The 27,539-nt window shown below is 42.0% G+C and overlaps 1 protein-coding gene across 1 annotated transcript in view; it reads left to right on the top strand.

Annotated features, from left to right (window-relative positions):
• The first annotated feature begins 3,624 nt into the window (after nt 1–3,624).
• Nucleotides 3,625–27,539, top strand: part of LOC134568011 (solute carrier family 26 member 6-like) — a 62,975-nt gene continuing 39,060 nt past the window's right edge. Inside the window, exons 1-8 of the mRNA XM_063426230.1 lie at nt 3,625–3,767; nt 7,897–8,036; nt 8,562–8,672; nt 13,242–13,402; nt 14,910–15,074; nt 23,510–23,662; nt 24,627–24,709; nt 26,241–26,388. Of these exons, the coding sequence (XP_063282300.1) occupies nt 3,631–3,767; nt 7,897–8,036; nt 8,562–8,672; nt 13,242–13,402; nt 14,910–15,074; nt 23,510–23,662; nt 24,627–24,709; nt 26,241–26,388 (1,098 nt within the window). The 5' untranslated portion in view covers nt 3,625–3,630. The remainder of the gene's footprint in view (nt 3,768–7,896; nt 8,037–8,561; nt 8,673–13,241; nt 13,403–14,909; nt 15,075–23,509; nt 23,663–24,626; nt 24,710–26,240; nt 26,389–27,539) is intronic.

The following is a 27,539-nucleotide window of genomic DNA, read 5'->3' as shown; positions in this document are numbered from 1 at the left end:
CCTATTGTACTCCCCATCCCCCACACATGAGCAGCAGGTGGGGGCCCTAGTGGGGGCCCATTTAGTGACCCCCACTCACAGTGCACAAGTCGGCATGACAGTGCTGCTTTAAGTCTCCTGCTGCAGGGAGATCCAGTTTTTTTTGTTTCTTCTCAGTGCTGTGGGGGTTTATTCTCCTGCAGCACTGAGTCTATTAAACGAAAGAACTGAAACGAAAAGGTAATGCATTTGGCATTTGCCCTTTTGTTTTGTATATAATTTGTATGTAGGACTTCAGTTTATGTTATAGTAAACGAATACGAAAAAGTCAAAAAATTTGGATGAAATCGTATATACTGATAACAAATGAACATGTCTAGTTTATATGTCTCTTTCATGCACCACTGGGAATGACAAAGAGGTTGGTAGATTTTCTCCACCTTTTAGTGCATTCCAAGTAAACAGAGATACATCTGACTATGTCAAGATTATGCTACAAAGTTTGATCTTCTGTATATGGATCTGGAAAAAAGGCAGGCAAAAAAGTATTGATTTAAGTGGAAATAGGAGACAACTTTAGACTGAAAATCAGAAGCAGAATGAAGGATCACTTTATCTTAAAGAAAGGTTGCGTATTGGCTCAAACAAGAAATGGATTGCAACTCAGAAACTTGCAACTAACAAGATGGTCTTCAAATTTAGCAAATGATCAAATATGTCCTCGAGAGGCTCAAAGGGAGATGTAGACATAGATTAGAGGATTAACGGCAAATGCCATGGAGGCTACCAGAAAAGTAATATAGCTCTTACTTTCATGACTACAGTCATAAAATTAGCAACCATAGGTCCAACGAATCCCTGTAAGGGTGGATAATGCTGAGATCTAAAGACAGAGTGTACGTAGACTGAAACCCCAAATCCAGGCCTCCTTGGAGAAACTCTTAAATCTCCGAACGAGATGGTGACAGAACCTGGCAGTTTAATGAGTGAGCCCATTCTGCACATTTTGTCCAAATCTTATGACAAGTTGTACCACTGGGAATGACAAAGAGGTTGGTAGATATAGATGTATTATGTGTTTGAAGTTCCTTAAAGACTGCCACTCAACCTTCATACTATCAATAAATAAGGGACCTTGAGATAGGAGGAACTTGCTGACTGGGAGTTCCCAAGATGGCTCTATTGACAAGTGTAGAAGTAGAGGAAAACAGGGCCATTTTGGCCAGTCGGGTATGATCAGAATTACTTGTGCCCCTGTCCAAATATTTAAAATGAAATAATGCGTGCACGCTGAAGAAATCACACTGACACCAAAGTTCAGTTAAAATGAAAACTTCCAAGTGTATTATCAGGGGGCGGCGTAGCCCCTTAAAAAGGCAAAAGAATGCAACGTGTGCAAATACAGAAAGTAAACTTTTCAATTGGTTAAGTGTTAGGTGTTTTAGTAAAAGTAAACATTTAATTGGTGAAGGGGTTAAGTGTTTAATCTAGATGGATTTCCTCCAGGGTGTTGATGTCATCGTCATCTTCGGTGTAGCTCCGGATGGAGACGCCATCTTACTACACGAGGGTCTTGGTCGATGGGAGGGGTGCTCTAGCAGCCATTTTGAGTAGTGAATGCGCACAGGTACACATAGTAAATAGACATTTTACTCATATTAATTTCTATCCATCACACTTGCACTGGTTTCTTTTTGATCTTCTTGAGAGCACGGCAAGTTAGTGTAATCAGATGAAACACATAGCCTATGTGAATAAAAAATTTCAGACATAGAGCATTCATCCCTTTTGACAGAGGATGGAATCTCCTGGAAATGAACGCTGGAACCTGCCAAATTACCACTGTGACCAATAGACTGATTAAAGGCTGACCTTACTTGTTTATGATCATGTTTAATATTTTAGAATTTAGACTTCATTCCAAATTATCCAATGCCACTCTGCCAAGGAAGTCCACTTGTTTATTCTCTGACCCTGGTATTGTTATTTACTCGGAGCAAACTTCTGTGTCCAGTTCATGATGGTTGAGATTTCCCTCGAGCAAACCCTTGGCAAAATGGTGCCTCCCTGCTTGTTTCTATAGCCTGCTGCCACACAATTGTCTTTACATATTCTTATCCAATGCTTCTGTAAAAGATGTTAGAAACATAAACAGCTTCATAACAAGCTCTCAGTTCCAGATTTATTGAGGAAACAAGTTTCCAGTTTTGTGGCTATTTCCCCTAAACATAAATGAGTTCTAGGTGAGCACCCCATCCAACAGCTCTTGCATCTGAAGTGAGAATCACCCATTGGACATTCCCCAGTGGAAACCTATGTTTAAATGACTACTTGACCTCCATTATTGATCCAAATGACCTGGAAGTACAATTTTCTATTTCTATTATTTCTATTCCTGTTTGAACTGTGACAAAAAAATAGTCTGAAAAGGACAAATATACCAATGTGCCCATCGTTCAAGTCCTTTGGTAGAAGCTAATGTTTCTATTAGACTCACCATTTCTTTAACCAAAAAAGACTGTCTCCTTACGAATAGCTCGTACTTTGAAATTACTCTAGCTTTACGATCTTCTGAAAGAGATATTGAGTGATTCATTGTGTTTAAGAAAGCACCCAGTAAAACTATTTGACAGACAGGGACAATCTGACTTTTTTGCAAAGTTGACAATCCGAGGGTTTTTAAAAGTTTGAAGAACCTGTTCCGTCTGTAATAATGAAAATCAATGAACTAATGTTGTAACATTGTCTAAGAAATGGAAAATGAGAATACCCAGCATTCTTATGTAAGGAAAGAGAATGCAGGGAAGCAGTGCCTTCACAAGTGTCCTCAACTCAAATAGAGATGAGCGATATGCAAAACAAGAGGACAAATAACAGAATATGGTGTAGTGTTTTTGATGCTGGTGACTATAAATTAAAGAAAGGAAATGTAGTTACAATCTTCTGTAACTTGAAATCAGCTCCAGACATATGCACTTGGATGGTACAATTCCCGTCTGTGAATATGCTGATCGTGGTCTCGATCTTAATCTTTTGTGGAAAGGTATCCTATGGCCAGTCAGCAGCGTGTGGTGGTCAGCATTTGTAAAAGTGGTCTCTTTTAATGTGTCGTTTTATCACAGTGAGAGTTCACCAGTGTATAAAATGAAAATAAAACCAGAAGATAGTGCTCTCTGTACAGCTAAAAAAAAAAAATAATATTAATAAAAGGAGGTATACTCACAAATGAAGAGAACAGTAAAGTTATGCTCAATCCTTTATAGATTAGGAGGTATCTTCCTCACCTAGGAAACCGAATTGTGAATCCTACAGGTAAAAATCTTTAGAGATAAAAACAGGAAGATCCAAATTTGACCAAAAAAAAAACTAATTTTATTTATAACCAAAATAATAAAACCAAAAGTATAGTTGAAAAAAAAAATCAAACACTAACACATTTCACCGTCACACAGGCTTTTTAAAAATAACATTTTGAGAAAGCTTGTGTGAAGGAGAAATGTGTTAGTGTTTTATTTTATACTATACTTGTAGTTAATTTATAGTATACTTTAAAGGATTTCATATTGTTTACTTTGCAGAACCCTATTTGTGATTCTAATGTGTGTTTTGGCAGAATCCTCTTCTCAGTTTGGACCTTAGAAGAACCAAACGATGGACAAGGAGCTTCGAAACCGCGATATCAGATACTGCGTGAAACGCTCTGTGTTTCATGAAACAGAACTTGGTGGATCAACCCCAACTCCCAGTAACGGACGTGCTGTTTTCAATGCTGCCAAAAATAAACTAAGGTTAGTAGTAACATAAAGCTACAGTAAATAATAATATTCGGTATGTGAACGCCTTAACACCTACCTCAAGTTGATCTGTAATTTACACATCCCAGGCTGTGGACACGTAGGTTAAAATTGGGGTACTAATGAACATGACAAATATTGCTACCAAGCCCAATGACATTTACTGTAAATAGTCCTATTATCACAGGGTTGTTACCCTAACTTCGAGGAAATAAGAAACCCACAAAATGAGGGCCGAAAGTAGCTGTATTAGCAGGCCTTAGAGTGGTCAGACTTAACATATTTAAAGATACAAACAAAGTCAGGAATAGCTCTGAGGTCAGGAATACAGAAATACGGAAATACAATAAACAAGCCGGGTCAGGATAATATAAATACTCAAGGTCAAAACAAAGCTGGGTGAGGATACAAGAAATACTGAAAGTCCTAATAAAGTCAAGGGCAATAACAAGGAATCCCAAGAGAGCACTAAAGCTATGTGGACATTATGAGCAGAAATCACTATACAGCAATGAATAAGGGCCAGAACAAACTATTTATAGGTTAACATGTTCTGATCCACGTCATCTCTGTGTCCTCAAAAAGTATGAGCATGGGGTCACTTAGATGGAGTCGTCACATTAAGGGCGGGTGTGACGTCACTATGTTTACATTTATATGAGGGCATATATTTAGAGCAGGAAGCATCCACATTTCTATGCAGCAGAGGCTTGGCGTTGGCAATTTGTTGACCCCGATTGGGTAAGTATAATTTCCCTTACCAATCTCAAGCTGTGTGGCCACGAGGACCTGAGAGGAGCTGCTGACCTGAGAGGAGTCATGCGACATGAGAGGAGCTGCTGAGTTTGGAGCATTGCCCCACCTAAGTAATGGGCAGGAATATTGTAAAGCGCTGCAGAATTAATTGGCGCTATATAAATACCAATACTTATAATAATAATAGTTATACCTAATAATTATTAGCATTTATATTGTGTTAACATATTCCGCAGAACTTTAGAAGGGGATATTTAAAGAAGGCACTGCTTATATCAGTTTAAAATCTATGAGGATTTGAAGTGTCTTGCCAAGAGACGCTTACTGGTAAGGTGGCCTAACAGGGATTCGAATGTGGGTTTCTGTGACGTTACCTAATGATAACATTATCTGTATTCAGCTTCTGGGTGGCTTAGTGAGGTAGTATTTACAGAAATGAATCCAATTTCCTGGATACTCTTGCAGTAAATACTGCTGTTCATATTGGGAATCTGGCCATTCATCCTGACAATCCACTCATTAATCCTGATATCCTAAGTATATGCTTATTTCTAATAAGAATTTACCCATTTATCCTGTGGCTCTGGTGATTTTCCCTTTGAACCTGAATCTCTACTCATCCTGAGAACCTGCCAGTTCAACAGTGGAACCTATATACCTATTCATCCAAAATATGAGGGTCTATGAAAATCCCTAAGACCCCTGATACTTCTTGTCCCTTAGGAATCTGCCAATTAACAGTTAGACCCTGAGAATCTGCCGTTTCACACTAAGATTGGGACTGTAACCCTCAGAATTATACTGATGTCTCACATAGCAAATGTCTTTTGACTCTCTAGTCCAGCTGTATTTATTTGTTGAAACACTAGAGTAATTTAGGATATGTACTTCATATCACATGCAGTAGGACAGCAGTATTAAGAGTTAATGTGTCCCAAGTCAAAAGGCGAACTCTTTCTCTGTAAGTGCGCATGCATGCGTAAAGGGACTTTGAATAACCAGAATGGACTTTGCACACTCTTAAACTAAGTAAAAAGAAAAAAAATGGATTTTTGCAGATAGACTTTAACCCCTTCAAGCTGTTATTCTTGTATATATGATTGCCATGGTATGCAGCTATACTCCACGATTGTGTATACATGATTTTAGCCACTGCAAATGAAATGTGTTTACTGCTAGCAAATTTAGTTTGCTATGGCTGTACAGACAGCAGAGCAAATGCTGCCATTAAAGTGCTGATCCATGAGCCAGTGGTGAGATCTATAGATTTGTCTGCAGATTCCTACACTCCTCTCTGTGCAGGCTGCACCTCTGGTTGGAAGTAACTCTCTTCAGAGGGGTGTGTTGTATTTTATTCTGTTTTGTACTTTCTTGTATTTCATGTACACTGATAAGGTATCATCTTATCTTATAGTTGGCTAACGTAATATGTATTGTTTCATTTTCCAATAATTATTATTATTATGTTATTATTTATATAGCGCCAACAAATTCCGCAGCGCTTTACAGTGGGTGGACGAACAAACATGTAGTTGTAACCAGACAAGTTGGACACACAGGAACAGAGGGGTTGAGGGCCTGCTCAATGAGCTTACGTGCTAGAGGGAGTGGGGTAAAGTGGCACAAAAGGTAAGGATAGTATTAGACTAATGACAGTTGCAAGAGAGGAATCAGTCTGGAGCTATTAACAGTTTAATTGATATGCTTTTATGAAGAAGTGGGTTCTTAATGATTTTTTGAAGGAGTGGAGACTGGGTGAGCATCTAACGGAGGAGGGAAGTGAGTTCCACAGGAACGGTGCAGCCCTTGAGAAATCTTGAAGGCGAGCATCAGAGGTGGGAGTACGGACAGAAGAGAGACGCAAGTCTTCAGCAGAGCGTAAGGGCCTAGACGGGACATAATTGTGCATTAGGGAGGATAGATAGGTGGGAGCAGCATTATGTAGAGATTTGAAAGCAAGAACCAGAATTTTAAATTGAGCCCTATATCTTACAGGAAGCCAATGTAGGGACTGACAGAAGGATGAGGCATGGGAGGTGCGGGCTGACTGGAAGATGAGCCTCGCCGCCGCATTTATTATGGACTGTAACGGCGCAAGTTGGGAGCACGTAAGACCACTGAGAAGCGGATTACAGTAGTCAAGGAGGAAAAGGACAGTGGAATGGACCTGCACCTTAGTCACATCTGGCGTTAAGTAGGGTCGGATGTGCACAATGTTTTTGAGATGGAAGAGGCAGGATTTGGCGATAGACTGAACATGAGGCATAAAGGAGAGGTCGGAGTCAAAGAGAACACCTAGGCAGCGAGCCTACATGGTGGAGCTGATGATAGCAATAGAGGCAGCTCTTTAATTAGGTGGTACAGGCGGCCGCCTAAGGCCTCACGCTTGCTGGGGACTCTTGGCTGCCTAAACTGCCTTAGGGCAGACTGTGTCAGGTCCTTGGTCAGTGACCGAGGACCCAACACCAGGAGGCGGCCCGGCGGCTTGCTCAGTATGCCACCGGGTGCGAGGCCCCTCCTGTCTTCCAGGCCAGCAATCACAGACACTGGTCTGCAGCTCCACAGTGTGCAGACCTGCAGACCATGTGTCTTGCGAGAACTGGCCAATCAGAGTGTTGCCACGGGCTCTGACAGGATATAATGGCCACCGGACCACCAGGCCACACACAACCCACACAGGGCCACCAGGGGATAAAAAAAAGTTATTTAGTTCCCCCCTTCTCCCCATCAACTCCCCTCCCTCACACCATCACCCCCCTCTCCCTCACACCATCACCCCCATCCCTCTCACATCACCCCCCTCACGCCATCACCCCCCTCCCTCTCACATCACCTCATTCACCTCATTCTGTCTCACCCCCCCCCCCCACCATTTACCCCCGTAGCCCTGTCACACTCTCCCTGCCACTGGTGCCCCTTTACTCACCTTGTCACAGTCACCAGCTGAAAGCATTCATCATATACACACAGTCAGGAAAAATAGCTTTGCCATAAACACAATGCACAAAGGCTACAAGCAGACCCCCATACACTCAACACACTTCAAGCAGCTACCCCATACACATACAGTGCCAGATAAAAATGCAAACATGCTCACAGAGACATACGTTCACACACACAAGGATTCTCTCCATCAGACACACTCTCAGGCACATACACAGGTAAACTGTGCATCAATGTGTATATGTGACAGTGTGCATGTATTGCAGCTCTATTTTTTTTTACTTTTTTGTTAGTGGGGCCTCATGTTCGAGTTTCGCCTAAGGCCTCATAAAGTCTAGAGCTAATGTATACTAATTATTTTGTTATGATTTGATATGGCTAGAGATGATGACACCTTTGTTATCTTACTGACCTTCTTTAACAGATGTTCAAGATCTGCTGCCAAGTCACTGTTGCTTAAATTCATTCCGATTCTGCAATGGCTGCCTCACTATCCTGTGAAAGAATGGCTCCTAGGGGACATTGTGTCTGGTGTCAGCGTGGGGATCCTCCAGCTTCCACAGGGTAAATAGATCATCTTCAGCATTATCACCATTGCCATTATTAGTGTTGACTTCATCCCCAACAAACCTAAGAAGAACCCTTTACATAGAGAGGTAATCGGACCCCTCATGCTGCTGGACCAAACGATGATATCTTATACTTGTGATATTATTATTATTTCCCAGAATGTAGTGCATTACTATATTGTCACTATATTTCCAGCATGAACCCCCTTGCATTTATGATTATAAAGTATCTGTATGTGAGAAGGGCATCATAGTATACAGTATAATTTGAGATGGCTGAAATTCAGTCCTGGGGTGTAACTCACAGTTACCCCAGTGCTTGCCTTGAATTGTGAAGAGTTTAAATTAACAAAGCTACAGAGGGGTTTATTGGACATGGTATTTCCCTGAATGTACTGCCCTGGGGTTTGACATGTGAAGACGCAGAGCAGTACGAATGTTTACACATATTATCAATGTTTATATAATGCACTGCTTTGTATCAAGTCTAACCTCAACCTTTTCACTTTCTTTTCTTTAGGTTTGGCATACGCTCTGTTAGCTGGAGTGCCTCCTATTTTTGGGTTATATTCTTCCTTTTTTCCAGTATTTATCTATTCTTTCTTTGGCACGTCCAGACACGTCTCAGTGGGTAAGTTACCAAGCAGTTGGTGAAGCAGTCAACTTGCCATTTGACCAGGCCGACCAGTGATATATTGAGGTTTTTGACCCAGCCAAGTCTATTCTCCTCATTATATGCTTTATATTCTAGATATTTATAGCAATAACAAATTGTGGCAAGGATTCCTCTGAATGCAGAACTAGAGTTGAAATGGGTATTGGGCAGAACATTACGTTTGTATGTGCATAAGCGTGTGCACAATGCCAGTGTGTAACATATGTCAGTGTTTCTGTGTGTGCAGTATCAGTGTGTCCATCTATATCAGTGTTTTCTTATACTGATGTATACCAAGGTAAGGAAGACTAAGATCACCATGGACATATTTACATCATTATAGGCCTCTGGGTAAAGCAGTGCACTGGGGCACTGCTTACACAACCATTCACAGAAATAATACTTAGATGGCATACTTTTAATAAACATCACTACTGTTGTTTCCATTTCTTCTTTACTCTTTTTATGCTTGTGCTATGGGAGGTAACTCTTGCTTAAGGTACTCAAGGTACTTAAGGTAAGGCTACTTTAACATTACAAAGCATGATATCTGACTAGTCTATATGTTGTTAATATTTCTTAGACTATTGCTGTATATTTGTACTGCGTTAGTTCCACTCAATAAAAATGTACCTTGAAAAAAATGAGCAGACAGGGTGAAAAAGATGGACCAAGCAATAGTAAGATAGTTATTTTAGAAGACTCTGGATGGACGGACGGGCGGACACACGCACATACGCGCGCATCCTTCCGGGCAACTTCCCAGTGTCCGCATGCATTAAGACAGCACTGCAGGTCCCGCATGACTAAAGTAAAACTAAAGTACTGTGAAATTAAAACTCCCATGTTGATCAGCCAGCCACAAAGAAACTTGTCACTTTATAAATACCAGTAATAAATAAATAAACCATTACAGTGCACTGTAATCAAAGGTAGGTTTCTAATAAGGCAAGTTAGGCAGCCTAACCTGTCGAGTCCTCGGTCTGTGAGGGTGCCCAGTGGATTATCATATGTGCCACTGGGTGCAGGGCCTCTCCCCTCTGCCCAAAGAAGAGAGCCCAGCACAACCACTGGTCTGCATCTCTGCTGGGGGCAAAGCTGCAGACTGTGAAGTAGCGGTCAGCATGCTCCAGCCAATCAGAGCAGCGCACTGACACTTACAGTTCCAAAGCTCACAAGATAACAACCACATGGTTTGCAGTTCTGTACCTGGCAGTAGAGTTGCAGACTAGAGATCTAGCCCACCAGGGAGGGAGACTACGTAACAGCCAAGGAATATTTTATCTCAAAAAAAGGTCACCCTCCCACACATTAACATCTCCCCACACACTGTCACCACACTCAAAAAAGTTATTTACCTGTCAAATTCTACTATGCATTTTGGCCTACCCTGTACTAGACCACTCCTTGCAGCTCTTTTCCTGGCTCGGAGGAGCAAAAGCCAATACCTGTTCCATGTGTTATATTAGAACAGAAATTAAGGAACATTTTGGCCACCATAAGAACTTCATCAAAATGCCAGGAGGTCACCAGGTGCTTTACCGTTTGTTTAGATGCATAAACTTGGCACACCATGGCAACTGTAAATGCATAAAAGTGTCACACCATGACAATCAGTTTTAGATGCATACAATTAGCCCAACATGGCAATCAGCTTAAATACATAAACTTGGCACATCATGGCAATCAGTTTTAGAGAGATAGATTTGGCATATCATGGCAGTTTTAGAGGCAAAAACTTGGCACATCATGGCAATCCGTTTTAGAGACATATAATTGCTTACTCACAGACTCAGAAGCACTGTGTTCCGCTCTTTCATCCAGGCACCTGGAATGGGGCTTTTCTAGTGAATTGACAACAATGGCTGCCTAGTAACTAGCTTATTATTATTATTATTATTGGTATTTATATAGTGCTAACCAATTCCTCAGCACTTTACAATATTATGAAAGGGGAGAAATGTAACAATAAATAAGACAATTACAAAATGTTAGAAGCAGTAGGTCTATGAGGACCCTGCTCAAACGAGCTTACAGAGAAGGTAGGGTATAAAAACACAATAAGGCAGCAAGGGGGACAGCAAGCAACAAGGTGGGAATGTATCAGAACTGGAGATGAGAGAGGAATGTGGCCCTTTAGAAGAGTGCAAGAGACATATTTGTAAAACAGAAGTTACTCTGGCAGGCTATTAGCATTTCTGAAAAAATGGGTTTTAAGGGACTTCTTAAATGATTGAAGACTAGGGGAGAGTCTAATGGGGTAGGCAGGCTTTTCCAAAGGGAAGGAGCTGCCAGAGAAAAGTCCTGCAAGTGCAGTTTAGCAATAAGGGTATGAGCAGCGGACCAGAGAAGGCAGAGTGGAGAGACCGAGAATACTACATATCTACAAATCAGTGAGGAAATATAACAGGGGCTAAAGTTGTTTATAGCTTTAAAGGTAAGGGTCAGTATTTTGAATTGACATCTATAGGATACAGGAAGCCAGTGTAAGGATCATCAGGAGAGAAAGATCAGCCTGGCGGCAGCATTGCTTGCAAACAGTAGCAGGCAGTATGGCTTCTAGGAAAGCCAATTAGGAGAGAGTTACTAGAGCATGAACAAGTGCCTTGGCAGCATCTTGGGTAAGAAAGGGGAAGACGTGGGCAGTGTTTTTAAGGTGGAATCGACAGGTTTTAGCCACAGACTGGATAAGAGGTGCAAAGGTGAGGTCAGAATCATAGATAACACCAAAACAGTGCACTTGCAAAGATGGGCCTATGAATTTACCATCAACTTGCTTACTTGGAAGATAGGCAAGTTGTGACTGATTCTAGGACAGCGGGGGAGAGATCAGGGGAGAAGAGATATCTGGGTATCATCGGCGTACAGGTGGTAATGGAATCCAAATTGGTAAATGGATTTGCCAAGAGAGACAGTATGGAGAGAGTACAGAAGGAGACCAAGAACAGAGCCTTGGAGGACTCCAGACAAGACAGGATAAATGGAGGAGGTGTCATTTGTAAAGGAGACACTGAATGAACGTTGGGAGAGATAGGAGATAAACCACAAGATGACAGTGTCACAGAAACTGTGGGATTGAAGAGTTTGGAGAAGGAGACATGATCAACAATGTCAAAGGTGATGTCAAGAAGAATTAGTAGGGAATAGTAGCCTTTGGAGGCAATAGATGGGAGGGGAAGATGGGTCAAGAGATGGCTTTTTTAGGGCGGGTGCAACAGTAGCTTAAGGGGAGCAGTGACAACACCAGAAGAAAGAGAGCAGTGAAAGATATACGTTAAGTATGGCACAAGACAAGAGGAAATAGATGTGATAAGGTGAGATAAGACAGGATCAATGGGACAAGTGGGGGGTGAGAGGAGATGTGCAGCTACCTCATGTTCAGAACCCAGGAGAAGGGCTGAATGGCCACACCTGGGCATAGGAGAGAGTTAAAGGTATCAAAGAGATGCCTGGGATTCTGGGAGGATGAACTAATAAGAGAGGAAAATAATAATTGTTTAGCAAGGATGAGGGCTGTCCTACAGGAACGCACTTATAATGGGAAAGTCTGGAAAGGTGCAAGACTTCCTCCAGCAATGTTCAGATAGAGCAAGCAGCCACCGGCTGGTCACTGATCAGTTAACTGCATGGCAGGTGTGGGCATAAGGGAGATTAAAAAGTAAACTATATTATATAGTAGTATGGGTATCAGCAATCGCATGAGTAAACATTGCGCGTCTTAGAATTACTTAATTTTTTTTCCCCTGGCTGTTCCCACTGCCAGTGGACAAAAATGACTTCAAATTATAGTTTGCTTGTAAAAACAAGTTAGCAATAATTTGCGAATGTGCCCCCTTCAGGATGCGTTCAGTCACGATTCACTTTAGAATCAGTGGTTTTTACATATTCTATATGTGAATAGCACTGCTTTTAAACCAGACACCGAAAGCTTCTGGCGGAATAACATAGATTCAGTTGGATTGGCCAATTGTTTACTGCATTTGGCATTAGTAAATATGCAAAATGCTATTCTGTGTGTAATTCAGACATTTTCACAAATTTTTGCCTTTTTGAATAAGAACAAACAATGTTTTGTGAATAAACCTGTGTTTGAAATAATTTATCTTGCAATATTTCAGGCAGGATTTTAAATATTTATAGTGACGTAAAATTACATAGGCAGTTTGACAAGAAAAAGTTATATTACATTGGTAGAATAGGCTGTTTATGGTTATTTGCAAAGATCCCGATGGAATTTTGGGGAATGCAGTCTATTCATATTTTTGTTTTGGAGTAATTCCTACATATAGCAAGTACCAGAGGCTTCTCTCTCCAATCACATTACCACTCTACTTGTGTACAGATTGGGAAGAAGGGGTAGAATTTACTGCCCCTCTGTGTGACATGGGAAATGCATTTGTGGTTTGTAGTCCAAAGCTCATTGCTATTTTACTTTGCAATGCCAAACAAAATTTAGACCATGTATACACAAAGTTGAGAACAATCCTCACTTCATTTCTGTCTAAAAACATCTTAATTTTTTTTTTGTATGGATTTTTTTTCCAGGAACCTTTACTGTTATGTCCATTATGGTTGGAAGTGTGGCAGAATCACTAATTCCCACTGAATTTGTACAGGGAAATGACACAATAATTAACATGGATGCCAGAGATGAAGCCAGGGTAGAAGTTGTGGCCGCGTTAACTTTATTCGTTGGGATTTTCCAGGTAATGAGTTCTTGGTATGTTCAGAAAGACCCTTATGAAAAACTTAAAGGATCACTATAGTGTCAGGAAAACAAAGCGGTTTTCCTGACACTATAGTCCCCTGAGGGTGCCCCCACCCTCAGGGTCCCACTCCCGTGGCGCTGAAGGGGCTAAAACCCCTTCAGCCACTTCCCTTTAACCAGCGCCGGGCTCCCTCGGTGCTGGTGACCTCTCCTCACCGACCGATGTCAGCTCCCTAGTGGAGCGGAATGCGCATGCGCGGCAAGTGCCGCAAGCGTATTCAAAGAGTCCATAGGAAAGTATCTCTCAATGCTTTTATATGGACGCATCTGAAGGGTTAAACCCTGAGGGACCTGGCACCCAGACCACTTCGTTGAGCTGAAGTGGTCTGGGTTACTATAGTGTCCCTTTAAAACTATTTACTGTTAGGCATAAATCTCATTACTAAAAAGGTAGATTTAACTGCCATTCAAAATCACCTTTAAAGTCGAAAAATTGACAATATAATTATTAGACTTGTGTTAGACTTGTTCAAACATTTGTTTCAGCTTGTTCGTTTAAATCAAATTCCTTTTAATCCACATGTGAATGAATTGATCAGCTGTTAGTGTGAGGATTCAAATTAAATTGATTCAGACCAACATGCCGAAACAAATGTTGACACTAGTCTAACAATTAGCCTTTTTTTTTTTGCCTTTTTTGTTTGTCTTTCCTGTCTTGGAACCAATTATTCTGCTGGCATTATTAGATATTATTCTGCTGGCATTATCAGATATTATAAGGTATTATAAGGTCCTTCTATGCTTTATAACATACACAGATAATCAAATACATTATTGAGTGTAAAGTCCCCCTATCACTTTTGTCACTGTATACAGTGGTTTATATAGCTATGTATGTAAACATCACTGCAGCTTTAAGGGAAACCACCATAACTAGTGCCACGGAGCCCCCATTTAAAGAGTCAAAATGTTTTAGAACAGTTTGATTTCTTGCCTGGGGTGTGCCAGGTGTAGATCCCATGCTCCAATACTGATGATGGAGAGCCAGAGAGAGTGGAGGTGAGAAGCAGACAGCGGGTAAGAATTCAAGCCATTCTAAATTGGTCTGACTCTTTGCAATGGGGAGGGAGAGTCACTATGACACTCCTGGGACCTTAAACCACTATAACACATTATAGTAATTAACATGTTTGGAGTGTTCCTTTAAGACTGTCCCCATATAAAAGGATCAGTTGTTCAAAGAAGAACAGCGTGACCGTTAAGATCTCTTCATATGACATAAGCATGATAGGTGGGTCCATGCCATACACATCTCTCCCCCTCCCCTGTTAAAGAATAAGAGAAATGTTGGACATTTAGATTTAAAAAATCATTTTTCTGAAATACTGCAATTAAGATCCATATCCTAAAGTGCAGGATATACAGCAAGTATACATTGCCGTGTTTAAGAAGTTTTATGTTTCTCTAGGATAATGGACCAGTTGGATTTATTTTCTTTTGTGTAGATTATCCTGGGATTGGTGCAGTTTGGCTTTGTGGTTACTTACCTGTCAGAGCCACTTGTTCGAGGCTACACCACAGCAGCTACTATCCACGTCACAGTGTCTCAACTGAAACATTTTTTTGGACTCCCTCTCAGTGAAAGATCTCAGCCTTTGTCTCTGATTTACGTGAGTCCTAAAACATTATATTTTCTTCTTCTGTTGGATATGAATCCTTGAAAACATTTCAAAGTAACCTATAGTGGTTAGTATGACCTGCATATTAATATAGGGAGATTTGACATTAGCATATCTATCATATCTATTATATAGATACAGTTCCAGACTGGGGATACAAAGCAGCCTTGGAAAAAAAATGTATGCCAGCCCCATAAGTCACTGCGCCATATATTGTCGCATGTAATATGTAAGGCTATGTCTTGCCACCCCAGATGACAGAAGATTGAGTAATATATATATATATATACAGAAAATGGCTCTATTCACAACAATAGTAAAAACACATACAAATACATAATTCCTATTATACTTAACAGAACCCCCACATTCATATCCCCAGATAGCTTGGATCTTAGCGCTCACTATATCCGAACAGCGCTCAGATTCCACAACCACAGTCAAATCGCCATGGGGTTAAAACACAGCAAGAGCTGATGAGAGACCGAGGAGAGGCAAAACAGCAAGTTCCAACTGGTCTGGTAGTGTGCCTGGGACAACGTCCTGCTGGAACAATAGACAGGAAACCGGGGAGGGGGAGAGACATCATCTTCCCATGGATTCAAAAGAAACAGTCTTTTAGAAGCCAATAAGCCTGAAATAGTCTTTTTAAATGGCAATACACCCCAGGGCCATAGTCATGAGGGAGGAGGCTGGCAATCAGGCTCCTCCAACAGCCAGGGGCAAAGGGCTGTTGGTCATATAAAAATCCAGTGACAAAAGGCATTTTGTCACACAGTACAACTACTTTGGCCTATTAAGGACATTTTAGTAATGGTACTGAAATGCTGAATGTCTGCAGTTGCACAACTAAACTAAAACTAAAAAAAATTAAGTGATCTGGGTAATTTTGAAGTTCTATGGGTGCGCTCTTCCCTTTGAATATGTTATTGTGCATGAGTATGCAACTAGCAACAAGACAGGGCCAATACGTGCTCATTACATATATATATATATATATATATATATATATATATATATATATACATATATATATATATATATATATATATATATATATACCGTATATACTTGAGTATAAGTCGACCCGAATATAAGTCGAGACCCCTAATTTTACCCCCAAAAACGGGGAAAACTTATTGACTCGAGTATAAGACTAGGGTGAGAAATGCAGTAGCTACTGGTAAATTTCTAAATAAAATTATATCCCCCCAAAATTATATTAATTGAATATTTATTTACAGTGTGTGTATATAATGAATGCAGTGTGTGTGTGTTTGTATGAATGTGGTGTGTGTGTATGAGTGCAGTGTGTGTGTGTATGAATGCAGTGTGTGTGTGTGTATTAGTGCAGTGTGTGTGTGTATGAATGCAGTGTGTATATGAATGCAGTGTGTGTATGAATGCAGTGCGCGTAGTGTGTGTGTGTAAATAATGCAGTGTGTGTATGAATGCAGTGTGTGTAGTGTGTGTATGAATGTAGTGTGTGTGTGTATGAATGTAGTGTGTGTGTGTGTGTATGAATGCAGTGTGTGTATGAATGCAGTGTGTGTGTGTAGTGTGTGTGTGTGTGTGTGTGTGTGTGTGTATAATGCAGTGTGTGTATGAATGCAGTGTGTGTGTGTATGAATGCAGTGTGTGTATGAATGCAGTGTGTGTAGTGTGTGTGTGTGTATGAATGCAGTGTGTGTAGTGTGTGTGTGTGTGTATAATGCAGTTTGTGTAGTGTGTGTATGAATGCAGTGTGTGTGTGTATGAATGCAGTGTGTGTGTGTGTGATGCAGAGTGTGTTTGTGTGTCTGATGCAGAGCCTTGGTGGGGGGTGGGCATTTTTTTTTTTTTTTTAATTATTATTATTATTTTAATATTAAATTATTATTTTTTTTATACATTATATATTTTCTTTTTATATTATTATTATTTTTACTATTTTTAATATATTATATTTATTTTATTTACATTTTTATTTATATTTTTTTTCATCCCCCGTCCCTGCTTGTTAGCTGGCCAGGGAGGGGGGCTCTCATTCCCTGGTGGTCCAGTTGATGGGCTGTAGGAGGGGGGCTGGCAGGAAGCTGTTACTTACCTTTACAGCAGCTCCTGTCAGCTCCCTTCTCTCTCCTCCGGTCAGCTCCCACTGTAAGTCTCGCGGCTCTCGCAGAGGGAGCTGACCGGAGGAGAGAGATGGGAGCTGCTGTGAAGGTAAGTAACAGCTTCCTGCCAGCCCCCAACAGGACCGCCGGGCTTGTAATGAGCCCGGCGGTCCTGTCTGTATTATGGCAATGTAAGTTGCCATAATACAGACATTAACTCGAGTATAAGACGAGTGGGGGTTTTTCAGCACAAAAAATGTGCTGAAAAACTCATCTTATATTCGAGTATATACGGTATATATTAATGACATTTATGTGTGTATTATGCATATATAAATGTATATTACTATATGTGTAAATATTATAGGCATAATTATATGTTACTAATACACACATCAATATACATGCATATATTACATAGTTACATAGTTGCATAGTTACATAGTTACATAGTTACATAGCTGAAAAGAGACTTGCGTCCATCAAGTTCAGCCTTCCTCACATATGCTTTTGCTGTTGATATATATATATATATATATATATATATATATATATATATATATATATATATGTGTGTGTATTACTGTCAGGATCACATCAATTTACGTCTATTACCTTTACCTCATTTAGTGTATCTTGTCTCTAATTGTCTCCTTTTTTCCTCTTACAGCGACCCTTGTGCATCTTTTACTTCATCCCAGTCCCTGTGTGTTTCTTTTTACCCTTCTCCAGCCTTTGCATTTCTATTTCCCCCAGCCCCTTTTGTGTTGTTCTTAGCCCCAGCCACTTTGTCTCTTTCTCCCCTTCCAAATCTCATCTGTGTGTCTCTTTCTAACTCCAGACTCTGTGTGCCTCTTTATCTTCTCCCAGCCACTCTCTCTTTTTCCCAAGCCCAGCGTTGCCTCCCACAAATCTCGTGTCACTTTGTTCCCCTTCCCTACTGTATGTCTCTTTGTCCCCCCAACAAACCTTCTGTGTGTCTCTCTTCCCCATCTCCTCCCTGTGTCTCTCTCTTACCCCTCTGTCTCTTTGTACCCCCATCCCCTGTGTCTCTCTATTACCCCATCTCTGAGTCCCCCCTTCTCCTGTGTCTCTCTATTACCCCTCTCTTTGTCCCCCCCAACCCCTATGTCTCTCTACTACCCCTCTGTCTCTTTGTCCCCCCTTCCCTGGTGTCTCTCTATTACCCCTCTCTTTGTCCCCCCCACACCCTGTCTCTCTATTACCCCATCTGGCTATGTGTCCCTCCTTGCCGTATGTCTCTCTATTACCCCTCTGTCTCTTTGACCCCCTCCTCCCCCAACCTGGTGTCTTTCTATTACCCCTCAGTCTCTGTGTCCCCCCTTCCCCTGTGTTTCTATTACTCTTCTATTTGTCCCCCCTTCCCCTCTTTTTGTCTCCCCACCTTCCCCTCTTTTTGTCTCCCCCTCCTTTCCCTTCCCCTTCCCCTTCTGTGTCCCTTCTGACCTTGTTACAGGAGGACTGAGGGAGGGGGCGGAGCTAACTACCATGCTCCCTCACGGTTCCCATAATTCCCAGCATGGACATATCATAGAGTAGTGATTACTCTATGATGCGTAGATGCTGGGAATCATGGGAACCGCGAGGGAGCATGGTAGTTAGCTCCGCCCCCTCCCTCAATTCTCCTGTGCTGACAGCTATGCTGCTGCCTGTCAGTATCAGTGAGTGTGCCGCTGGATCGCTTAGGTGGCCGCCCGGCACACTCTCTGATACTGACAGCAGCATAGCTGTCAGCACAGGAGATGGGGCCGCCGGCCGCAAGGTGAGTAATTACCTCAGAGTGTGCCGCCGGACCGGCCACCCGGCGTCACCGACATGCTGTCGGCGGCCGCAAAGTTATTAAAATATGTGGAGCAGGGCTCCCTCTCTACATGCAGCCCCACCAGGTGCCGCAGCCCACCGGGAAATTTCCCGGTATCCCGGTGGGCCAGTCTGGCCCTGCTGATATACAACAGCTCATTGACATAAAAACACAAGCTCACTCACTAGCAGGCACACACATGCAAGCAAGCTCACTCACTAGCAGACGCACACACACACACAGCTTAATGTAGTGGTACTGGTGTCTATAGCATGTCCCAGGCTTTTTAACGTAAACACTGACTTTTCAGGGAAAAGGCAGTGTTTACATTGCTTCAAAGTGACACTGCTAGTGACAGTCACTCAGACGGTCACTAGAGGTGCTTCCTGTGTCAGTGCACCTACATTCAGGGCCTCTACACTCTGTAGGCGTTGAACGTTCCCCATAGAGATACATTGATTCAATGCATCTCTATGAGGAGATGCTGATTGGTGTAGCGTTTTGCAGCCAATCCTATGGCAAAGCATTGGATTGGCTGAGATCATCAAGCTTGATAATCTCAGCCATAGAGGCAGGGCCAGTCGACGGGAGACCAGCACGCTGTGTGGGGAAAAAAAAGGTGAGCAAAAACACTATTTTTAAACAGACATATACACCATGACAGACACAGAAACACACATATACCATGACAGATACACACCCCATGACAGACACACACACCATGACAGACCATGACACAGACAGTCCATGACACAGACACCAATTCCATGACACACACCCCATGACGGACAGACACAACCCCATGACGGACAGGCACACACCCCATGGCACAGACAGACACACACCATGACAGACAGACAGACACACACACCATGACATACAGACAGATAGACACACACCATGACACAGACACACACACACCATGACGGACAGACAGAAACACACACATGACACATGACACAGACAGACACACACACCATGACAGACAGACACACACACCATGACACACACAGACAGACACAAACACACCATACAGACATACACCATGACACAGACAGGCAGACACACACACCATGACACAGATAGAGAGACACACCATGACACAGACAGACAGACACACACAACAACACAGACAGAGAGACAGACACACACACACCATGACAGACACACACACCATGACACACACAGACAGACAGACACAAACACACCATACAGACAGACACCATGACACAGACAGACACACACACCATGACACAGATAGACAGACACACCATGACACAGACAGACAGACACACACCACAACACAGACAGACAGACACACACACACACCATGACAGACAGACACACACACACAATACAGACACACACACACCATGACACAGACAGACACAAAGGATGACACAGACAGACAGACACACACATATATATATATGTGTGTATTACTGTCAGGATCACATCAATTTACGTCTATTACCTTTACCTCATTTAGTGTATCTTGTCTCTAATTGTCTCCTTTTTTCCTCTTACAGCGACCCTTGTGCATCTTTTACTTCATCCCAGTCCCTGTGTGTTTCTTTTTACCCTTCTCCAGCCTTTGCATTTCTATTTCCCCCAGCCCCTTTTGTGTTGTTCTTAGCCCCAGCCACTTTGTCTCTTTCTCCCCTTCCAAATCTCATCTGTGTGTCTCTTTCTAACTCCAGACTCTGTGTGCCTCTTTATCTTCTCCCAGCCACTCTCTCTTTTTCCCAAGCCCAGCGTTGCCTCCCACAAATCTCGTGTCACTTTGTTCCCCTTCCCTACTGTATGTCTCTTTGTCCCCCCAACAAACCTTCTGTGTGTCTCTCTTCCCCATCTCCTCCCTGTGTCTCTCTCTTACCCCTCTGTCTCTTTGTACCCCCATCCCCTGTGTCTCTCTATTACCCCATCTCTGAGTCCCCCCTTCTCCTGTGTCTCTCTATTACCCCTCTCTTTGTCCCCCCCAACCCCTATGTCTCTCTACTACCCCTCTGTCTCTTTGTCCCCCCTTCCCTGGTGTCTCTCTATTACCCCTCTCTTTGTCCCCCCCACACCCTGTCTCTCTATTACCCCATCTGGCTATGTGTCCCTCCTTGCCCTATGTCTCTCTATTACCCCTCTGTCTCTTTGACCCCCTCCTCCCCCAACCTGGTGTCTTTCTATTACCCCTTAGTCTCTGTGTCCCCCCTTCCCCTGTGTTTCTATTACTCTTCTATACCATGACAGATACACACCCCATGACAGACACACACACCATGACAGACCATGACACAGACAGTCCATGACACAGACACCAATTCCATGACACACACCCCATGACGGACAGACACAACCCCATGACGGACAGGCACACACCCCATGACGGACATGACACAGACAGACACACACCATGACAGACAGACAGACACACACACCATGACATACAGACAGATAGACACACACCATGACACAGACACACACACACCATGACGGACAGACAGAAACACACACACACACATGACACAGACAGACAGACACACACACACCATGACAGACAGACACACACACCATGACACACACAGACAGACACAAACACACCATACAGACATACACCATGACACAGACAGGCAGACACACACACCATGACACAGATAGAGAGACACACCATGACACAGACAGACAGACACACACAACAACACAGACAGACAGACAGACACACACACACACCATGACAGACAGACACACACACCATGACACACACAGACAGACAGACACAAACACACCATACAGACAGACACCATGACACAGACAGACACACACACCATGACACAGATAGACAGACACACCATGACACAGACAGACAGACACACACCACAACACAGACAGACAGACACACACCATGACAGACAGACACACACACACAATACAGACACACACACACCATGACACAGACAGACAGACACAGGATGACACAGACAGACAGACACACACACCATGACACAGACAGACACACCATGACACAGACAGACAGACACACACCACAACACAGACAGACAGACACACCATGACAGACAAACTCACACTGACACACATTGCTACTACCTAACAGGGAGTTGTGCAATGCAGACGGCTGTCTGTGCTGGTGGCCACTGGGGAACTTGTGCTGGCTCTGCTCTCCTGCCCTCACGCGCTGCTGAATGAGACCGCAGCCAGAATATGACATCATATTCCGGCCCCGGTCTCATTAAGCTGCGTGCTGGGGAGCAGAGACAGCGCAGCTCCCCCAGCGGCCACCAGTGCAGCTCCCCCAGCGGCCGCCAGTGCAGCTCCCCCCAGCAGCCACCAGCGCAGTTCCCCCACCGGTGCCAGCACAAGTCCCCCAGCACACTCAACTGTTTGCCCGGCCCCAGGTGTCGACGGCCAACCGGTAAATTTCCCGGTATCCCGATGGGACCGTCCGGCCCTGTATAGATATCACTATTATACAGCAAGTAAGCAGCCCTTGGCATCTCACTGTAACTATAAACTAGTGACTGGGCAATGATTGTCACTGGTTCACCTGTGGGCATTGGGTGAAGGCTTAAATGTATTAAAGAGTGGTGGTACAGGTCACTGGCACCTTCCCCATACCCCGGCCCTTACCAGTAACCAGCAGGTGATAGCTCTATACAAAAAAACATATCCCCCATGCCTCTCCCATGGGTGAATGGTATGGGCTATTATTAAATAACAATGGAGGACATACCACTCTACCCCTGCCCCTGCCCACAGACAATTGGTGAGGGGCTGTTCATATAGTAATGGGGGGACAAAGTACTGTTCCCTTCAATCCCCACTCCTGGGCAGTGGGTTGGGGCTCTTTAATATCCATGCTATTGACCTATCTCCCAATCCTACCCATTGGTTTTGGGCAGTGGGTATTAATGTCATCAGGTGGGGTGGTCATAAAATTGGACATCTCCCACCCCCAAAAGTAAGGGACTTTGCTAGCCTCGTAAATGGTGAGTGGTCACCATACCCCTAGCCACCCCAACTAAAAATAAATCACTTCCTACCCCTCTCATCCTGTGGGGGGGAATAATAATTTATTCAAAATCTACTCCACTATTAAAAATAAAAAAGATGAATCGCAAAATCCAGACTGAAAAAATAAACACTACTTCACAAAAAAAGTTACCCCTTTTTCCACTGCTTTCCAAAAGACTTCTCAGCATTAGAAATGTCAATCAGAGTGCTCTTGGTTGGCTTGTGAGTCAATCAGTATGAACTACTCTAACAGGAAAGTCTCATCTCTCACAAGACTTGGTTGGCAATGTTCCTATAGTTGTATCAAGTGACTCTACTTGATAGTAATATGATAGCAATGCTTTTCTTGGTGCTTAAGACTGAATGTGCAGTATAGGACACAGAGCACATAAGCATATGGGGTGCTAAGCTTAACCATCTCTTGTTTTTAGATTCTGTTGATATGGTTGTCACTTTCTCAAATATTCTTCTTTTATCCTCCTTTCCTTTAGTCCTTGATCAGTCTGTTTCGCAGGATTCACAACACAAACATCAGTACTCTTGTTGTCAGCACCATTGCCTTGCTGTGCCTCATTGCAGTGAAGGAAGTGAATCAGAAATGGCAATCCAAGTTGCCCATGCCCATACCTATTGAGCTGGTGGTGGTAAGAGAAACAAATCTCCTCTCTGTGGTTCTTGTAGAACAAAATGGGAGTTTATTCAATAACTGAGAATTCATGAAGAAATGCAAGATTTAGACCATAAAAGCCGTATTAGAAATTGTTGAGTTTTTCCAATTCAGTCATAAAAAAAAAATGGAGACTCACTTGTTACATGTAAAGAGTTTCTAGTTTAGTGAATACATTGAAGAAAATTAAAAAAAATGGAAAGTACATGTCTTCCCTCTCTACCCTCATATGTATGACGTATGTGTGCAATGAGTGAGTCAGTGAGTGTGTATATTTCTATGTAAATCATGAGAGAGTGGTTGCATGAATGTGCATATCTATGTGTGCAATAAGGTGATTAAAGGGACACTATAGGCACCCAGACTACCTCAGCTCATTGAAGTGGTCTGGGTGCAGTATCCCAGATCCCCTAAACCCTGCAAAGGTAATTATTGCGTTTTTCAATAAACTACAATAATTACTTTTGTGGGTAAACTCCACCTCTAGTGACTGTCTACCAGAAAACCACTAGAGGGACTTCCAGGTCGTTAGGCGACTTTTGGTCATCTAGCTGACGCTGGACATTCTTACGCTCTACATGAGGACATCCAGCATCACCTGAAACCCAATAGGAAATAATTGCTTCCATATGGGAGAAGTACTAATACGAGCATGGCCATAGTTCTCCCCCATCAGCAGACATCGGCGGGGGGAATATAGGTGGAGGGACTCAGGTTTAATCTAATCTGCACTATGGGCGGGTGGGGAGATGATATAGGGGGCACTATAATACAACTTTGTTTTCCTGGCACTATAGTTAGAATTTGCTTTTATTTAAGATACTGGTTGAACTTACTGTTTTCATTACTTATGATAAAGTGCCATGGTTATAATGTATAATGTGAATATATACTATGATGTGGCAGTTCAATCATATATATATTTTAATTCTCTTTCACAGCTTCTCATTTCTACAGGACTATCATATGGAATAAATTTGCATGAACAATACGGTGTTGGCATTGTGGGAAATATTCCAACTGGGTTTGTATCACAATGAAATTGCTATTATTCTACAAACTAGAATTCTGTTTAGAGGTTAAAAGTAATAGTGCTTTGTGGCTCACTCTTATTATTATTTCAAATATAAAAAAATACATTGGCTATAACTAGTGTCAATCTTTTTCATTTGATGCTCCATTTACTTTAAAATGTATGTTAAAGGAATACGCTAATTGAAAAAATATATATATTTTTATAATGAGATCTGTTCTATTTATTCCAGTGCTGGGTCAGCCAGGTCAGAGTTTTGTCCAGTCCAATGCTTCCCATAGAAAAGGTTTAAAGCTAGTGCTTCTCTAAGAGAACCATTAAAAGCATTTTGTATGCTCTCACTGCGCGTCATAACGACAAAAGTGAAGACATTTGATTGTTAATGGTCTTAAGGGAAAAGCAGCTATAATGGCTGTTAGTCTGACTGCTGTTAGAGGTATGATCTCTGTCACCTGTAAACATTCCTGTTTTTTTTTTTTAAAAAGGCAGAGTTTATATTTGTCAGAGCAGTGTTAATTTTGGCGACAAATTTCAATTTAGTTTTAGACATAGTCTTTTGCTTAAAATACCATTTTAGTTTTAGTCGTATTTTAGTCATCTGAATAGTTTTAGTTTAAGTCTGGTTTTAGTCGACTAAATCTCCAGAATATTTTAGTCGACAAGACTAAAATCTAATGGGTTTAGTTAAAACCTCTGCCTGTCTCTTTTGCCCCTTCCCCAGCCCCTCTGTGTCTCTTTGTGTCTTCCCAACCCCTCTAGGTGTCTCTCTCCCAAACCCTGGTCTGTCCCCTTCCCCAGCCCCTCTGTGTCTCTTTGTGTCTTCCCAGCCCCTCTAGGTGTCTCTCTCCCAAGCCCTGGTCTGTCCCCTTCCACAGCCCTTCAGAGTAAAGGGACAGCATCTATGTATCAGCACGGCGACATTAAGATGCCATTTTAGTGCTTAGAGTGTCCTTTTAAAGATTTGCCAAATAATCACAATACTTTTCAGCAAAGACATAGGGCATGCATTGCAAAGGAGGAAACATCACAGAAACATTGTTTAATTTCTCTTCTTCTCTGTATGTTTTCTCTGCATACTTTTCCATTTGCATATAGCAAATAACAATGATTGACAGATATGAATGGATGCAGGTTCTTAACTCCAGGATAAGTATGTGTGATTTCTACATTGAATGTTTTTTTCTATTGGTCATTATTACATTCTATGTACAAAGCACCAACCTATTCCACAGTGCCATATCAATTAGGACCATCATAGATGTAAAATACACTCATAGCAGAACAGAAGGAGCAGTGGTCCTAACTTGTGAAATGTATTTACTTTTAAACTTTGCATTTCTTTTCTGTTATATACATATTTATAAATCTCCCACATTGTGCATAGACAAAGTTCACTCTACCATTTCATTATACCTATTTTGTATTATTAATACTACCGCTAGAGGTAGTATTAGTAAACTAATTACTCTGTATTGCTCTGTTAGCATGAATAAATAATTATCTGCCCTCTTTCTTTTTGCAGGTTGCTAGCTCCGACTGTTCCCAAAACTGATTTGTTTTTCCAAGTGGTTGGGAATGCATTTGCCATTGCGGTTGTTGGATATACTATCACTATATCTCTGGCTAAAATGTTTGCTAATAAGCACGGCTATAAAGTGGACAGCAATCAGGCAAGGTTTCTCTTCGTAAAATGTTTTACCTTTTTAATAACTTTATGTTGTTTTATATAGGCAAGTTGTTTTTTTGTTTTGTTTTTTTCAACACACTGTGAACTTAGGAGAGTATTTTCCAATTCATCTATTTTTCCACCTTTGATATTTTGGACTTGTGTTTCCACTGGTTAGTTTTCCACAATTCCCAATATAATCAATAAACCCGAAAGGTTTAGAGATGCACATGAAAGATGTATTGTAGCAATGATATACTTCTTGCTTATACCAAACCTACCTCAAGCATACACCCAGCCTTCCTTGATGGCTTTCGTTACTCCAATTAATAGTGCTGTCAAATGACTCATCTGCATAATTCAATCAGATAGTCTAAAATCCATTAATGCAAAATATCCACTGTTTTTTGAAGCTGGATACTCCCACACCTTATGTTTTGGTCATTGAGAGCCCTCTCTTCCTTACCTTATTTTCAATATTTAAAGGATCACTAAAGGATCAGGAAAACAAACATGTATCTATAGTGTTAAAACCACAATCTAGCCCCCCTGGGTCCCTCATGCCTCCATAAATATAGTAAAAAATTCTTACTTTATTCAAGCCTGAAGCTGCTGGCTCTGCCACTATCTGCCTCAGAAAAACAAACAGTCTGCTGACATCATTAGAAGTGGTAGCCTAATCCAATCACAGTGCTTCTCTATAGGATTGGCTTAGACTGACAAAGAGGCAGATCAGGGGCAGAGCCAGCATGATTCAAACAGCAGCTCCTCATAGAGATGAATTGAATCAATGAATCTCTATGAGGAAAGTTCAGTGTCTGCATGCAGAGGGAGGGGACACTGAATGTTTGGATGCATTTTAGGCAGCCATGACCCAGGAAGGATCTCTAACAGTCATCTAAGGAGTGGCCAGTGAAGTTATCACTAGGCTGTAATGTAAACACTGCATTTTCTCTGAAAATACAGTGTTTACAGCAAAAAAGCCTGAAGGTAATGATTCTGCTCACCAGAACAAATTCAATAAGCTTTAGTTGTTCTGGTGACTATAGTGTCCCTTTAACCCCTTAAGGACGGAGGACGGTTCAGGACCGTCATCTGCATTTTTGCGTTGCCGACCGGTGACGGTCCTGAACCGTCCTAACCGTCCAATGTACT

The sequence above is a fragment of the Pelobates fuscus genome, chromosome 7 (assembly GCF_036172605.1).
Source record: "Pelobates fuscus isolate aPelFus1 chromosome 7, aPelFus1.pri, whole genome shotgun sequence".
NCBI lineage: Eukaryota > Metazoa > Chordata > Amphibia > Anura > Pelobatidae > Pelobates > Pelobates fuscus.
Note: the sequence above shows the minus strand (reverse complement) of the source record. Positions and strands in the feature narration are given on the sequence as shown.